At 33.8% G+C, this 17,510-nt stretch overlaps 1 protein-coding gene across 1 annotated transcript; it reads right to left on the bottom strand.

Moving 5' to 3' along the window:
* Window positions 1-628: 628 nt before the first annotated feature.
* On the bottom strand, window positions 629-10,075 carry LOC137748783 (disease resistance protein RPV1-like). The gene is made up of 7 exons (XM_068488963.1): window positions 9,475-10,075; window positions 5,577-6,684; window positions 5,122-5,436; window positions 4,571-4,969; window positions 1,757-1,812; window positions 964-1,684; window positions 629-857 (listed from the first exon to the last, which is right to left on the bottom strand). Exons 1-7 carry the CDS (start codon window positions 9,960-9,962, stop codon window positions 699-701), a joined length of 3,246 nt encoding a protein of 1,081 aa, XP_068345064.1. The 5' UTR covers window positions 9,963-10,075; the 3' UTR covers window positions 629-698.
* Between the last annotated feature and the right edge of the window lie 7,435 nt (window positions 10,076-17,510).

Below are 17,510 nucleotides of genomic sequence, written 5' to 3'. Positions count from 1 at the left end.
GCTGGCTCCGAGTACAAGGGAAGACATCGCTCTTGACGATCACGATGGACGATATCCGAGGTTTAAGGCAAACGAGGTCACTTTCCAACATTACTGGCTGATCCCAAAGGCAAGGAAACCAACTCGTCTCGGTTACGGATTAGGTGGATCGTGCAACTCTTGAAGCCTTAGCAGAACCATTCTTACACATCCCAGATTGCTCATATAATTGGTATGCACACAGATTCCGTACAGGAAAAACAAATCACAGAACGGAACGTAAACCATGCAAGCACATGTCTCCCCATGAGATTGAAAGAGAAACCACAAAATCACAGTCGCTCTAAGTTCAAAAACAGATAAACATGATGGAGCTCCAGCCTTATCCCCCACATTTATAAAATTAATCCACTATACACACAATGGGATTGCACCAACACTCTGAAGACAAGGGAAGCAGTTCGTCTTGGTTGAGCAATAGACTCTGCACCCTGCAACTTTTAACGCGTGAGCCTTCGAGGAATTGAAATATAACTTGACATATATCTCTCTGCTGCTCGTCTAAATCCACTAACTTGAGCCACACATGAGTTGCCTCAATGTTATACTTGAAATTAGGATAGAAGTCTTTTTCCCGTTGACGAGAACATATGGATCATAAGGAGTCGGTGCTTCAACAACAATACATAGAACCAATCTGGACGTCTCATCTTGTAAATTTAGAAGAATTTCAAAACAACACTGCCTCTAACAGCTTCTTCCTTTTCATTTTCTGATGGAAGTTCAAATGTTGTTGGATGTTTAGAGGTATAGCATAACCACTTCGGAATTTCAGTGCCTCGAAGAATAATTTCCAATCCAGAGTGCCAAAGAGATTCCTACAATATTAAATAATGTATAGATAACTAATTACTAACAGTCTGTGATCTGAGGTCTCAAGTATCAACAAATTAATTTTAAGATAAATTAAGAAGAGAGAGGAACCTGATTCAACAAATTATTTTCCAACTTTTTCACCTCATCGCCGCTTAGTCTAAAGCAATTAGTCAAGTTCAGACACTCGAGCATCGGGGGCAGTTTTGAAATTTTCTCCAATGATGTGCAATTATCTAGATCTAAGTGAATTAGTTTTGGTGGAAGCACTTGCGGAATTTCCCGAAGCCTTCTGCAACTAATCAATCTAAGTTGCTTCAAGTTGACAAATTTGCTAATGCAATCCGGAAGGCTAACAAAATTGTTTCTCGACAGATCAAGTCTTGTTAATGTGGACCAGCAATCAAGAGGCACAAGGAAATCACTTTCTGATAAACTGCATCCGTCAAGATCAAGATAGTGTAGGTTGGGAAAGAAGAATGTGATACACTTGTCATCTACAATATCCAAATCAGTTGTGCTCAGTTTTGGGCGCCCCCACACACACACACACAGATATATATATATATATATATATATATATATATATATATATATATATGTATTTGTAAGGTTCTCACAACCATCTGCATCCAAGCTTTTAAGCCTAGTAAGGTAAGCAATTGATGAAGGCAGTTCTCTTATACCACTTTTTTGTATGTCCGATAAAACTAGGGATTCCATCTTGTCCTCTATTTCAGGGAAACTCTCCAGACTTGTGCAACCACAAAGAGAAAGCATTTCAAGGGATCTCAATCCAAGTCTTGTTACAAACCTCGTAAGCTTAGAGTGACTGCGAAGATTCAAGTCAACAAGTTTATCAAGGAATCCAACAGAATCATCAACTTCAACCAAACTTTTACACTCCCTCAGATCCAAGTGCTTTATGTTTGGGCTTCCGGATAAGTTGGGGATTTTTTTCTTCCAAGAATTCGCAACCACTTAAATTTATTAATGCAAGATTTGCCAAATTCTGTGAAACCAAAACAAAAAATAAAACAAAAAGTCACATGCTTTAATAATAATGAAAATTTTGAAAAAATTATTTTGAAGTACGTACCTTAGGGGGGGGTGCGTAGTCAAACTCGGATTTAAGAGGATTTTAAAAGACTTTAAAATCCTAGTGTAGTCAATTAAAGGATTTTAGAATCTATTTAAATCTAGGTGTAGTCAATTAAAAGATTTTAAAGTATTTTAAAGTCCATCCAAATCTAAGTGTATTAAAAAAAATTAAGATTTTGGAGGATTTCAATAAGTTGTGGATTTTGTGGGATTTGAGAGTAAAAAGTATATATAACCAAGAGTAAAAAGTATATATAACCAAGAGTAAAAAGAATCCAACCTCACCCCCTAAGATTTCAAATCCTTCCTCCACAATCCACCACAATCCATTCAAATTCTATAAAATCCATATGAATTTTGTATGAGTCTTTAATATACTCTTAAATCCTATCAAATCTATCACTTTTAAAATCCTTTAAAATCCTTTAAAATCTTAGTTTGACTACACCCCGCTTTAAATCCCTTCAATTGTCTGATACAACTACATGACACATCCCACATAACGAGATAGCTTGGATGATAATTGGATGGCAAATTGAACACAACCATATGCTTTGGATGGATATGGGATCCCAAATAATGTAAGTCACGTCCACCAAGTTTAATCCACCTCAAATCCTTAGTCAGATAATCAAGGTGTCCAGAACATTGTGCATTATGGTTTATAAAATTTTCAAAATTTACCATCTGCGAGAAGCTTTTTGCATTAAGGGTATCCCATCTGGTTTGAGAAACTTCACCACAATGCCTTTAATTTTCATTGTTCCTAAGATGAAAAAAGAAAAGAAAAGAATTATTGTTAAATTAACAAACAAAACACAAGTTCTGTTTTAAATATTTGTTTTTTTTCTTTTCAATATCATGCCAAATCAAATGCAAGAACCTATTTTCTACTTACTAGATCTATTTTCAGTTAGATCAAGGTAGACATCTTTATGATCCCACAATCTGCTTCGCTTGCCTGGTTCAGTGGACGACTCTTCACGAAATATACACTTACCTATTTTTTCTAACAAGTCATGCATCAAAATCCTATTACCTTCAATAGTTATAATAGTATTCTCAACAAGTACTTCAATACAATCTTAAGGTACATTACGTTTCAAACTTCTTAATATTTATAACACAGTCTTTATCTATACCCTTGAAGAAGCATGCAATGTCTAAGGAAAGCTTTGTGCATAATATTCCTCTTCATTTCATTCAATGTAATAAAATTACAATGGTGCTTCAGTATATAAAGCAATGCACAATTCTGTACAATTACAACTATGGCCTTGTCTAATCTACCAATTTACAAGAAGATGATAACAAACATCTAACTAACTTGATGACTTAATACTTGACTCTTTAATGAAGTGAGAAGCTGAAAGCAGAATATGTATATTCCAAAGTTCATATAATACATGTACATATGTTGATTGTACGTAATAGGCAAAACCATCTTCATTCTCTTGGGTAAAGCATGGTTTGTTTAAACCAAACCACAGTTCAAGATGAATACACGCTTTCTAATTATTCAAACCAAAAGCCAAACAACTTGCCACATTATATATGAAAAAGAAATGAAAAAAATACACAGTACTACTAGACAGCAAAGTTTCATATACAATATTTACAAAAAAAGAAAAAAAAAAGAAAAAGAAAAAAAGAGGAAGTTGCATATAGAAGGGGCAGCAGCAGCTGCATATCAAGAAAACAGAAGACAGACAAGTAGTAAACATTATTATATATGCACCCAAGATCCTAATGCATCAGAGATTGTCAATCATCTGAGATTTTGAAGTGGATGGTTGCTCCTGCTCATCCTCAATCTCAATAGGAACATTGAGATCAATATGCCTCGGCTTTGTATAATCATCCGCTAGCTCCAAAGACAAGGAAGGCCATTGCTTTAGCTGATCATACTCATAATCTGGCGCTAACTTCTTTGCCTGGAAGAATTTTCTAACACTTCGAACTTCATTGCCTGGAAGAAGAATTTGCAATTCAGAGCGCCAATATTCCTGCAATAGCAAATACATATATATATACATATATATATATATATATATATACACATATATACATACATACATACATATATATATATATATATATATAGTGTTAACTAATCACAAAAAATCAGTGATCTGACCTCTCTCTCAAGTATCAACAAAATTAATTTAAATTTCAGGAGAAAAGAAGAAGAAGAGAGAGGAACCTGATTCAACAAATTATTTTCCAATTTTCCCACCTCAACGCCACGTAGTCTAAAGCAATTAGTCAAGTCCAGAACCCTAAGTGTCGGGGGTAGTTTTAGATTTTTCTCCAATGATGTGCAATCATCTAGATATAAAGAAACTAATTTTGGTGGAAGCGGTTCTAGAATTTCCCGAAGCCTCTTGCAACCACTCAGTCTAAGTTCTTCCAAGTTGACAAATTTGCTAATGCATTCGGGAAGAATGACAAAATTGTTTCTCGACAGATCAAGGCTTCTTATTGTGAGCAAGCAATCGAAAGGCACAAGGAAATTAAGATGTTGTAGCACGGAAAGCATTAGTGTGTGACAGTCATCATCTGAACTATCCAAATCAGTTGCGATCAGTTTTGTGGAACCATGTAAATATATATTTGCAAGGTTCTCACAACCATTTGCTTTCAATCTTTGAAGCCCACTAAGATATGTAATTGATGAAGGCAATTCTCTTATGCCACTTTCTTGTATATCCAAATACCATAGAGATTCCATCTTGTCCTCAATTTCTGGAAAACTCTTGAGCCTTGTGCAACCATTGAGATAAAGCCATTCAAGGGATCTTAATGCAAGTTTTGTTGCAAACCGCGTAAGCTTAGAGCATCCACTAAGATCCAATAAAACAAGTTTATCAAGGAATCCAACTGAATCATCAACCTCAACCAAACTTGTGCAGTCACGTAGATCCAAGTGCTTTATGTTTGGGATTCCAGAAAAGTCTGGAATTTTTTCCAAGAATTCGCAACCATTTAAATTTATTGATGTAAGCTTTGTCAAATTCTATGAAACAAAAACAAAAAACAAAGCAAAATGTCAGAGACTTCAGTTAGAACAATTAATAATGAAAAACTGAGAAAATTTTCTTTCTCCAAAGATAAAGTGTACATTTGAATTAGTATTCGTTCAAAATAATTTAAAATACATATACATACCTTAAATCCCTTTAATTGTTTTATGCCACTGTATGGCATATCAAACATGACAAGATGTCTTGGATGATAATTGAATTGCAAATTGAACGTAACTAGATGCTTTTGAAGAATATTGGATCCCAAATTTTGAAAGTCAAGTCCACCCAATTCAATCCACCTCAAATCATTGGGCAGATAATCAACGCGTCCAGAAAATTGTGCATTACGGTTTATAAAAATTTCAAGATTTACCATCTGTAAGAAGCTTTTTGCATTCAAGGGTATTACATCTGGTTTGGGCAACTTCACCACAATGCCCTTAATTTTCTTTGTTCCCTAAGATGGAAAAAAAAAAAAAAATTGTTAGCAAACAATGTTGTTTAATTAACAAACAAAACTCAAGGTCTATTTTAATTTTTTTGTTTTTCTTTTCAAAATCATGCCAAATCAAATGTATGAACATATATTCTACTTACCCGATTTTCAGTTAGAACATTGTACACATCTTCATGAAACCATAACCTGCTACGTTTTCCTGGTTCAGTGAGAGATTCTTTATAAACTATATGCTTACCCATTTTTTCTAGCAAGTCATGCATCAAAATCCTATTACCTTCAATAGTTATGATGGCATTCTCAACGAGTACTTCAATACAATCTTGAGGTACATTGAGCTTCAAACTTCTCAATATTTGTAATACATAATCTTTGTCTTCACCCTTGAAGAAGCATGCAATGTCTAGGAAAACTTGTTGCATTACATCATCCCAAGAATCATAACTTTTTCGAAGTATTCTTTGAATACCTCTATAAGGTTCTCCTTCGTAAGAATCATAACTATCAAATATAGTTTGCCAACGATCTATACTTTTATTACGCATATGAGAACCTATAAGAGTAAGAGCTAACGGAAGTCCTTGAGCATAGGCTATTGCACGTTGTGCAAGGCTTAAATAATCATCTGAAGGTTCTTTTCTTCCAAAGGCATTCAAACATAGAAGCTCAAGAGCCTTGTCGTCTTCTAACTTTTGGACCTCGTAGATCAACTCGACCCCATAACATTCTAGCAATCCTCTATCTTTTGTGGTTATGATCACTCTGCTGCCCTCACCGAACCAATTGACTTCAACCAAGTTGTTTAACTGCTGCAATTCATCCACATCATCAAGAATTAAGAGAATCTTCTTTCGCCTCAAAAGTTTCTCTATAAGGTTGATTCCGTGATGAACATTGTCAATTTTCACCCTCGTACCAGGTAGAACTTTTGATAGAAGAGTCTTTTGTAGTTTGATTACACCTTCATGTGATGTCAATGTTTCTCTCACATCTGCCAGGAAACAACTACCTTCAAACTTATGAGCAATTGCATTATAAACAGCTTTTGCAATTGTTGTCTTGCCAATTCCAGGTGCCCCCCAAATCCCAACCACACAACGACCATTTTCACCGACATCTAAAATCTCTTCCACCTCTTCTACACATGATTGTATTCCAACCGGGTATTTGGCCACATTCAAATATGTGCGTTGTAGTACTTCGACTGAGATCTCCTTAATAATCTTATTGATAAATGTAACTTCATACCTACCAGTTTAAATAAAAAACATATTTAGTCAATCAAATTTTTTGCTATATTTCTTTGTAAAAGAAAAAAATAATAATAATAAAATGCTACTAAATCCACCGTATTGTTTTATTTCATATTTTTGGTAAACCCATATTGTTTTATTTTTCCACTCACATTTTAATGAAAATGTTAGATCCCTAATTGTTTCTCTCCCTACCGCTTCGTCCTCCGTTTCTCTCTCCCCCATTTTTCTCTCTCTTCTTTTTCGTGTCTCTCCTCTGGCTTCTGCACCAACGACTTCCCTTCTCTCTCTTGGAAACCAGTCTCTAATTATTCGAATCTCTCCCTCTCTCGACCACTCTCTCTCTCTCTCTCTTCCCCAACCCAAATCTTCTGTCACCTGCAAATCCAAATTGCATAGCTGAAATAACAAAATCTCTCCTCACCCAATTTCCCCTTTTACCCGCTTTGTCTATTTCTGATTTCCATTTGCTTCCACTGTCAGTTTTGTACTCGGAATTAATTTCGAATTAATCAATTTTCGAGCTAGGGTTCATTTTTTATTTGGAAAAAAAAAAAAAAAAGATTGGTTGCTAATTCATTTATATATTTGGGATTAATTAATGGAGTCAAGTTTTGATCAGTGGGAGAAAGATCCATTATTTCCGGCGGTGGAATAAGTTCAAGAATTCGCCGACAGATAGCATCTCTCATGGTTCGTTTCTGTGATTTCTAGGGCTCCAATTCCAAATATGTTCATCAGTTTGTGGATTTTTCCAACAAATTTTAAGAGCCTGTTTGATACTCTATTTGAATTCAACTTTTTAAACTCAAAAATAATTTTCAAGTTTTAGGTTTAAAAACTTGTTTGGTAAGATTATTTTCAAAAATTAAAACTAAAAAATATAGTCTATTCTCTAAAAACATAAAAAGTGAGTTTTTAGAATTTTTAAACTTAAACTCACTCATTTCTTTTCTCTCCCTCCTCCCATCTTACTCCAAATCTATCTCTCTTTTCTTCTTTCTCTCCTCTTTTTTTTTTATTTTTATTTTTTACTTTTTTCGTCTCTTCTTCAATCTGCTCCCTTCATTCTCTCGATTATTTCTCTCACTCCTCTTCCTCTCCATCTCGTCTGATCCTCTCTTCTTTCTCTTTCGTTCAATCATTTATTACTTTCTTTCCTCCTCTCTCCTCTTTCTCTATCTCCTGCGACCTCTCTTTTTAGATCTCTTTCTCTAGTTTATGTCGTAAGATTTAAAATTTTTAAATTGCAAACCAATCAAGTTTTTGAATCTTAAAGAAAATTATTTTCAAGAAATGTTCTTAAGAAATGTTTTGAGAAATGATAAAAAATTTCAAATAGAATACCAAACATGCCCTAAATTTTTTAACGTTTTATTGCAATTTTGCATCTTTAATTTGATAGCTTCCAGCTCATTTGGATCAAATCTCAGCTTTAGGAGAGCAATTTAAGAGAGAGAGAGAGAGAGAGAGGGGCCAGGGGAATCACAATGTTGGTTTGATGCTGAGAAGCTTGCTGGTACGCTCTCTCTCTTAAACTGCTTCCCTTTACTTGCAGATTTGCCTCTTTTTTTTTATTTTTTATTACGGTTTCTGGTATTCTTACTTCCATTTTTTCGATTTAATTCTTTTGCTTTGAACTAAATTAGTTGAATCGATGAAGCAGAACTCTTGCTCTCTACAACTCTCCAACAAAACCAATGACTCTGTAGCTTTCAAGGTTGTAAATTTTCACCAGATAAGTTAAGTTTTTTGGACTTTTAGAGATTTGCAATCTTGATTTTGGTGTAAAGTTAGTTCACGTAGGGACTGACAGTGAAAATAGGACATTTGAGGTGTGGTGTATTAAAGTTATTTTAGAGATAATAGTGGGTGGAAAATAAGATGTTAATTTTTTAAATTTTTTATTGTGGATGGAATGATAATGTGTGAGAAAATAGAATAACGGGTGAGTTTATCAGCACCTCAAAAAAAAAAAAAAATGGCAGAGTAATACACGAAAAAGGAGCGCCGGCAACAACAAAAGTCACTCCATGATTCGCTAGCTTTGGTGAATGACAAGTCTATAATTATATATGAAGAAGATGGACACGTAGGTTTAACATAAACGAGCCTTCATGTACCTTGGTTGTTTTCCCTTGCTTCCAAAAAAAATAAATAAATAAACGAGCCTTCATGTACGTGCGTAGTGCGTGCAAAAATTATTTTTTGACATATTATTGTGAGTTAAGTCTATCCCCTTTTCTTTAGTGTAAATACGCACGCGAAACATCATTTTTATAATCAGCATTACCTGACTATTAAAATGTTTTGAATGTGTTTAAAAATATAGAAAATAATATTTAATTAAAAACTAATTGAATCACATTATTGCTAGGCTGATGTACTAATTATTAAAAATAAATAAAAAAGCTGTATAAAAAAAAATTAATTGTAAAAAAACAATGTTTATATTACAAAAATATTCTTGCATTATTTTAGGCTGTTTTTGAACTTTTTTTGTTTGGAAGGTATTTTTGTCCCATCATTTATGGTGAAGAATGGGCTTCCAACTTTATATGGTAGCATAGATAAGACTCATAAGAGTCATCTTCTTCATATGTAAATTATAGACTTGCCATTCAGCAAAGCTGAAAAATTATGGAATTGCTGCAGTCAAGTATGTGCCCCTTGCTAGGGATTTAAAAACTAGCAACTAAATAGGTATTATTGTAGTAGAAACTGAAACCTGAAATACAGAATCATATAATTAAACAAACTACAAGGAGTGAAGAAATGTACGTACTCTTCCTCTTTGACAGTATGTCCTGACAAATTTGATACTTCTTTTAGAGCACTCCTCCATAAGAGGATCTTCTCCTCGTCCTTGTATTTGTGCTCGAGTCTTGTAAATGCGTCACCGAACCTACTCGTTTGATTTCGTACATGGGACGGATCCACCTTGTAGAAAACTGGCCAAACTATTTGCTGCCTTGACCTTCTACATTCAAGGATATGTACGAGCTCATCTAAGCACCATCTTGACGATGCATAGTTTTCAGAGATTATAATGATTGAAATTCTCGACTCTTCAATTGCTTTTAGAAAAGCCGGTGATATTTCTTCTCCTCTTTTAAGATGGCGATCAATGAAGATGTCGATTCCGTTACGGTTCAAGGTCTCATATAAATGATTTGTAAAAGTAAAGCGTGTATCCTCACCTCTAAAACTCAAAAATACATCATATGTCCATGAAGGAGGCAAGGAAGAAGAAGAGGCAAGTTGAATGGCCATAAGAGAATTAAAGACAAATAAACTAAAGAAAAGAGCCTCTCAAAGAATTGGAATCTGCAGTTTGGTATGGAGTGTGGACTCTCTCTTGTTGTATATATCCTTATGCATGCTTTTCTTCCTGTGAAGGAAGCAGCAGTTTCCTACCACCTTCAATGTGAATGTGGACTCTCTCTTGTTACATTAGTCCTCATGCTTTTCTTCCTACCTGCCAAGCAATTTCCTACCTACTACCTTTCAATGTGAATGTGTTCAAGTTGAAGCAGATGAATTTTCGTGACAATTTCATTGAAGACTTAAAAAATAAAAAATTGTTACTTAGCGGTCTTTAATTTAAAGAAGAGGAAGTTTCTTTGCAAACTACTACCGACTACTTTTGATGTAACAATCCACCATTACAAAATTTTAAAATGGAAGGAGATCCTCTCTGGATCTCTTCCACCAAAATCACTGGATCAAGTGATTTGGGCTTTTGAAATTTAATCAAACAACTAAAAACAGAAGTTCCCTTTAAAAGTTATAATAATTTTAATTGTTCGATTAAATTTCAAAGATCCGGATCACTTGATCCGGTGACCTTGATGAAAGAGATTCGGAGAGGATCTCTTTCCTTTTAAAATAATCACAGACGACTGAAAAATATAAAAATATTACTAATAAAGTGGCCATACCAAGGAAAGTATCTCCGATGATGTAGGTAAATTTCTCTCCACTAACTAGTGGGGGTCTTTAATTTGAGGAAGAATGTTTCTTTTTCCCTTGATCGATTGATCACTATAGTTTGTCTGTATTCAATTATTTGTTGATATCGTAATCACCTGTGGCCTTTCTTCACCACGAATGAAATAATAATTCCGACCCATTTGCCCACTTTCGAAGACCAAATCTTTGTTTTGTATTTTTTTTTCGATGGATTTAATTAATTAATAGCCAGCTAAGCTGAATAAATGAGCAACGCATGATTTACCTCTCTCTCTCTCATCGTTCGTTAACTAGAGAAAGTTCAAATGTCGTTCGATCTTTTCGGGTACAGCCAAGCCGCCTTGAAACTTCATTGTCTGGAATCATAATTTGCAATCCAGAGTGCTCACAAGCAATACTTCGTAGAATAAACATCGGAGGTCCTAGCACTGAAGGTCCAAGTTTCCTAGATAAAAATAGAGCAGGAACTGCTCAAAAAGAAAATTTAGTTTATTCACAACAGCATTTTTTGGAACACTTGATAGACTTGTTATCATTGGTCAAACCATATTGCACACATGTGAATAGATTAATCCACACACTCAAAGTTCAATATTTAATTAATCACACACATCTTCATGTAGATAATTGAAGTTATTCATGGTGGATTTGGTGGTGGTGGTGGTGGAAAACCAACAGAAAAATATCAAAATAAAATAAATAAATAAATAAATAAAAAGAAAAAACTAATGAAAAATCATCAAAAACTTTAGTTTTAATCAAAAAGACAAAACAAAGGTGTAAACGAATAGTACCATAAGTGACTTTTCAAGGTAAAAATGTCCTTAACGGTAAAAGTGAATAGTACTAGGAGTGTTTCATTAAAATTCCAAAAAAGAAAGATGCACTGTAGTAAACGAAGCGGAAGAGGAAAGGGTGAAGGGGAGAGAGAGTTTAGTTTTTTTTTTTTTTTTGTCAAACGATTAATTTTGTTAGATTAAATGTTAGATTAGTTACCGATAAAGTTCAAACCTATATTGTCGTATAAAAACTCATCTTTTTTTCACCACTGTGGTAAATGATTACTTGTTAGAGTTATAATTTTTTTTATTTCAACTTCCTCTTATTCTATTTTTTTTTTTCATTGTTTTTCTTTGGGAGCATGATTCTCTCCCCTCATATTCACATCCTCTTCTCTCTCTCCTCCTCTCACACTTGTTTTTTGTCTTATTGTCTCTATAAAAAAAAATCAATATAAGATGTTGACGTAACTTAACCGTAACCATTCAAGTAGGAGGGGAGGAAAGGGAAGAAAAATTAAGATAGGAGAGAATCGTATGCTAATTCGTACTTGTTGCTTTTTGATATGTTAATCTGTAACCAAGCCCAAGCCCAAAGTCCATGGGCCAGGCTTATTTCAATGTAAGTACTTATAAAGGCTAATGAACTTAGTTTTTGTCGATTTGGGACCTGCATCCCCCATAACTTCCATCATTGCCTGGAATCAAAACTTGCAATCCAGTCTTGATGGTGTCAACTAAATCTATATAATATCTCAATTAGGGAAAGAAGAGAGTGGAACCTGATTCAACAAATTATTTTCCGACTTCGCCACGTTATCAAATCTCTGGCGACACCCTTGGGAAAAATTTTCCAATGATGAGCTTAGGACATCTTGAATACTTCTACATTCTTGAGGGACCTTGAATTTAGACTTCTTAGTATTTGTATTACACTGTTTTTATCTTCACATTTGAAGAAACGTGCAGTGTCAACGAAAACTTGTTGCAAAAATATTCGCATGCATCAAAACTTTTATGAAGTATCTTTTGAATGCCCTTATAATGTTCTTTTTCCTAATAATCATAACTATTCAATATAGCTTGCCAACGATCAATAATTTTATTATGCTAATGAGAACTCGTAAGTGTCAGAACTAATGGAGGTTCATTTATTCTGAAGGTGTTCAAATTCAAAAGCTCAAGAGCTTGGTTATCAGGTAACTTTTTGGCCTCGTATATCAACTGAATTCCATGACATTTTAGCAGTCCTCTGTCTTTTATGGTTTTGATCACTCTACTACCCTCACCAAACCATTCAGCTTCAGCCAAACTGTTTAATTGGTCCAATTAATCCACATCATCAAGAATTAAGAGTCTTTTTATGCCTCAACATTTGCTTTATAACTTCAATATAAAGACAATATTATTTTCTTTTTCAATACCTTATGGTGCAAAATGAGAAAATCAAAACTTTATAACCCGAAGAGTGTGAAAGGCAGTTAACCAAAAAATAAATATAGGAAAAAAGGAGGGGACATAAAACCTAACTGTCTTGAAATAAATAGAAAAACACACAATATTAAACAGAAAACCCGTCAACCGTGGGGACTGCACCAGCTGCATATCAACAAAAATACACAATATTGTCATTGGTTGGAAGTGGACGGTTGCCCTTCCTCCTCCTCTATATGATAGGAATACTGATATCAATATGCCTCCTCTTTTGATGATCCGGTGGCTCCGAAGACAAGGAAGGTCATTCTCGTCTTGGTCACACGTTTCATGTAACTCCTCTCGCTTCAAAGACAAAAAAACCAGTATAAATAAAGAGATATAAACTTCGAGAAAAACTATAAATGCAAATAAAAAAAGTTAACTTGATATCACTCCGAAATATAAATAATTTGGGATATATATTAACGAAACATAATTTGATTTGCTTCTGATTTTACAATTGGCAAATAGATGGAAATTTTGATTTGGTGTTGATTAATAAGATTTAGTAAGATTTTAGTATCAAGAGGAGATAACAATGTAGAAAAACATGGCCGCTTGAATCAACTTGATTGATATTTACCCTCGTAACCTCACAGGTCAGTATTCCTGTATGTTACTTTCTTGCAGATTCTTTCATTCACATATCTGAAAAAGACCTGGATTTAACAGAAAAAAGTACACCTTATATTTAAACTGCCTTTCCTTTGGATGCACGACCGTTGTGGTTTCCATGTTTTTGTGATTTCTAGAATATTAGCCCTTCAATTTATAAACCTATCCATTTTTGTTATCATTTGTCAACAGACTGATGAGGAGGCAATGACTTCTATTGAATCAACCTTATCCTTCTATGTTCTCTTTCGATTCTGATGGTAACATTTTACTTAAGTTAGTTCAAGTAGAAGAGTTGTGAGGCATATAGGTGTCGCTTCAGCATTGCGGTCAAACTCATAGAGTATGATGGTGGATCAAGGTGAGTGAAATAAAGGAAAGAAATATGAAATAGTTTAGAAAATAAATGACTTATGTTGGAGCTTGATAAATTGGGCTGAAACGAATAGTTCTTTTTAGGTTTTATCTACTGTCTCATTTTGTGCTATATTAATACGAAGTTATGAAGTTTGTTTTCCATCCATTGTTGTTTGTTTTAATTAATTAGAATTTGGTTTTATTAGTCAAGGGCTGTGGCTTACTCACTTACAGACTTACGGTCACAGGTATGTTTAATATACAAATATGGTTTCTGTTTTTCTATTAACTAGCCACCTACAAATATGAAATCTTTGTTTCTGCAGATTGAAAACGAATATTATATTACTTAGAAGGGCAAATGTTGTAGAGAAGAAATTATAACTAATTGCTATTGTACCAGAGATCACATTCAAAGATTCAACAATTCATCAACAAATTGGGACGATGGAAAGGTGTGGATTTAGAGATTATGTTGAATTGCTTATGAAATGTTTGATGCAAGTTTTATAGTTTTTCTGATTCAATTTGTCAGGATTAAGTAATGTTAGTTATGGAACTATTCTTGAGGTAAATTGGTTTTTTGATCATGCGCAATTTCCATCAGGTTTATCCATCCGACTTTAAAGATTGTTGTAGAAGCTTTAATTTCTCCATTGCTGGCATTTGAGGACTAAATTCGAAGTTCCTAGATGGTTGTTTGGAAGTCCGCTGCTTATGCTTTTTCACAATAATGTACAAACCAGCTTAGCTTGGTGGATTTCTATTGATTTCCGCTTTCATTTGATTTATAGACGATTTTATATAGTAGAAACGACTTTCAATTGATTTGATTAGCTTGATGGTGTTTCTGTTTTTTGTTGATGATATTTTTACATTTTAGGCAAGAGAAGCAAGTGTAAGTGAAAGACTGAGCATCTGATCCAAATGTTATACCAATGTGTATTTTTCATTTATAATTTTTTGTTGAAGAGTTGGGAAAAGTTATATCTATGTGTATTTTTCATTTATAATAGACCAAATGTAGCATTATTTAACATTAATTTGCGTCTTATTATTTATCCGTTTGTGTAAATTTGAAGATATAAGATGAGTGAGGCCAATCGGTTTGTTAGGGAAGTGGGCTGGTCCTCTTAACGGAGTCTGAATCTTCTTTCTTCTAAATTAGGTTAATTTAGAATATGGTTTTGTCAAAAGATATATACATAAAAAAAAAAAATGAATGCAAATAATGTTTTACGGTAGTAGCGGATATGAATCATATCTATGCTACCTGATACTGGTTCGATTCCTACCAATTCTTCCTAACTAACTTTGTAATTACTCACTAACTTGCTCTACTATTGAAATACATAAAATTTTAAGATATAAGCTGAATTTAATTATAGGCCACACTGATTTCAACAGCTCAAATTAATTTCAATCATAGCTTGCAAAATGCAAACTGACCCAAAAAGAATTCAAATAGGTCAGTGCCACCTTTGCTTATGAAGAGATATGGGCTTGAACATAGAACCCATCATCTTCCAACCCACCCAAAAACCCAATCACATTTTATTAGGGAAATGATTTTTGTAATGCAGTTTCATCTTTTCTCCCTGCACTCTCTGTTTGTTTTAACTTATAATTTATTTAATTTAATGGTTTAGGAAAAAAAAAGTGCAGAGGAAAATGTAAGTGTGAAAGTATAAACCTTAAAACCTACACAACTGGCGTCGAGATTGTAAAGAAAGAATGACTAATAAAATTCTAGGTTGGCAAGAGTCAATATATCCTATTTTATATTTGAGCTCAAAGAGGAACAGCTAGTCTGAGTTCAAATGATATGATATGAGATGAATGAAGTGGATATATGACTTAAAATCTTTAAGTAACGATTTTCTTCACCAAAGAACTTTTAATGTAATGGTACTTTTCTTTTTAAAAGTTAAAAGAAGTCAATAAATTCGATTCTTTCGTCTCCCAGTAATTTGATCAGTTTATTACTCAACTACATGATTAAAGAGATGAGAGAGGAAATGAATAGTAGAATGCACAGAAATTTCAGCTTGATGGCTTCCAAACTTGAAAGGCATTACAATTCCACCCCAAGGACGGTCCGACAAATCGCATAAAAGAGAAAGCAAAGATTTACTCTAAAAACATTAAAACGATCCCAATGTCGATTAATTTAGCAGCTCAGCTGTGGTGTGGTCCCCACCCCAACCTCCATAGTTCTTCTTCCATAACTTTTTTTAGCCTATTTTAAGAAAAAGAAGGAACCAGAGGTTCTGTTGTAAAGATGAATCCAACAGTTCATTAAAGTAGCAAGGAACATGGTTGCCTTCATTGTGCATGAAATCTCTTTGCCGGTCCGTATGACTAGCCCTACACCATCTTTTTGGTCACAAATTCATTGATAGAGACATGATAAAGCTAGTACATGCACATATACTAATGCATACAATTCTTAATAGTTAAAATTTAAGTATCGGGTTTGGCTTCTATAGTGCGTATTATTTAATCTTTTTTAGTGAAAACATATTATTTAATGGTACGATTATTTTTCATTTTTTTATTAACCCGTTTATTATGCAAGTGGTTGAACATATTATTCAATGGTACGATTATTTTTTATTTTTTTATTAACCCGTTTATTATGTAAGTGGTTGGTTTAATTTAGATCATCCACAACTCATATCTCTCAATGATACGTAATAGGAAAATAGAATCCTTATATGTCAACTCTACTTTTCATAAGAAATGAGGTAAACAACGACCAAGATCTTATTCTATGCCTCTTATTTTCCTGTTACCTAAAAAAAAAAAAAGAATTTAAGATGTAGGATTTAACACAAGCCAATTTTATGACTGACAATTATATGTATGGAATTGAACTGAAAACGATGATACAAGGGCATTGATGACATTGGTCCTTAAACTTAATTAGTAAACTACATCAGAAAGAAACTTATGAGATAATATTTATTAAGCCAACGTGCATGTGGGTGATAATATTAATGGGATCGATAATATTGCTAACAGATTCAATAATAACATGCAAAATATTATGAAAGAAGAAATATATAAATAAATATGCATGGCTTAGCTTAGCTTAGTTTGGCACTTGCATGTTACACGTACATCAGCCAATGCAATAAGCTGATGAGAAGCGCGTTTTCTGATACGGCCTGCTTTTTCCAAACGCAAAAGCAGTTGGAGCAAAATCCAAGCAAACGCAAGCTGTAAAACGCGTTCTCTCCTTCTTTAAAGCTCATGAGCCATTCTTCTTCGAGCCTTTAATGCTTTTTGGAAAAGGACTTTCACTTGGTGCAAGTATTGTATTCCATTTCATTTAATTCAGAAAATGACACTTTAGTTTGACACATATTTTGCTTGCTTCACTTTCCTTCAATATCTGCTCTCAAATATTGTCGGTTTACAATCTTCATCTACGTCCAAAAAACATTTGTTTTTCGTTTTCAACAGTGAAATTGGAATACATCTCAACATGGCGAAGTTTTTCGGTATAGTTGTAACTCTACCACGTGGTATTATGAATTTGCTTGTGTTATAATTAATGTGTAAGAATGATCTGTTAATTAATACTAAGCCTTAAACACACATATCAACTATTTACTTT

Source organism: Pyrus communis, chromosome 10 (genome assembly GCF_963583255.1).
Source record: "Pyrus communis chromosome 10, drPyrComm1.1, whole genome shotgun sequence".
Classification (NCBI taxonomy): domain Eukaryota; kingdom Viridiplantae; phylum Streptophyta; class Magnoliopsida; order Rosales; family Rosaceae; genus Pyrus; species Pyrus communis.
This window is presented reverse-complemented; position numbering and strand designations above follow the sequence as displayed.

Excerpts from the sequence above, each read along its gene's own strand:
- LOC137748783 (XM_068488963.1), bottom strand. The coding sequence starts at position 9,962 with ATGGCCATTCAACTTGCCTCTTCTTCTTCCTTGCCTCCTTCATGGACA. Across the intron at positions 1,685-1,756 it reads AAGCACTTGGATCTGAGGGA|TCACTCTAAGCTTACGAGGT; the intron begins GTGTAAAAGTTT and ends GAATCTTCGCAG. Across the intron at positions 858-963 it reads AAAATAATTTGTTGAATCAG|GAATCTCTTTGGCACTCTGG; the intron begins GTTCCTCTCTCT and ends TTAATATTGTAG.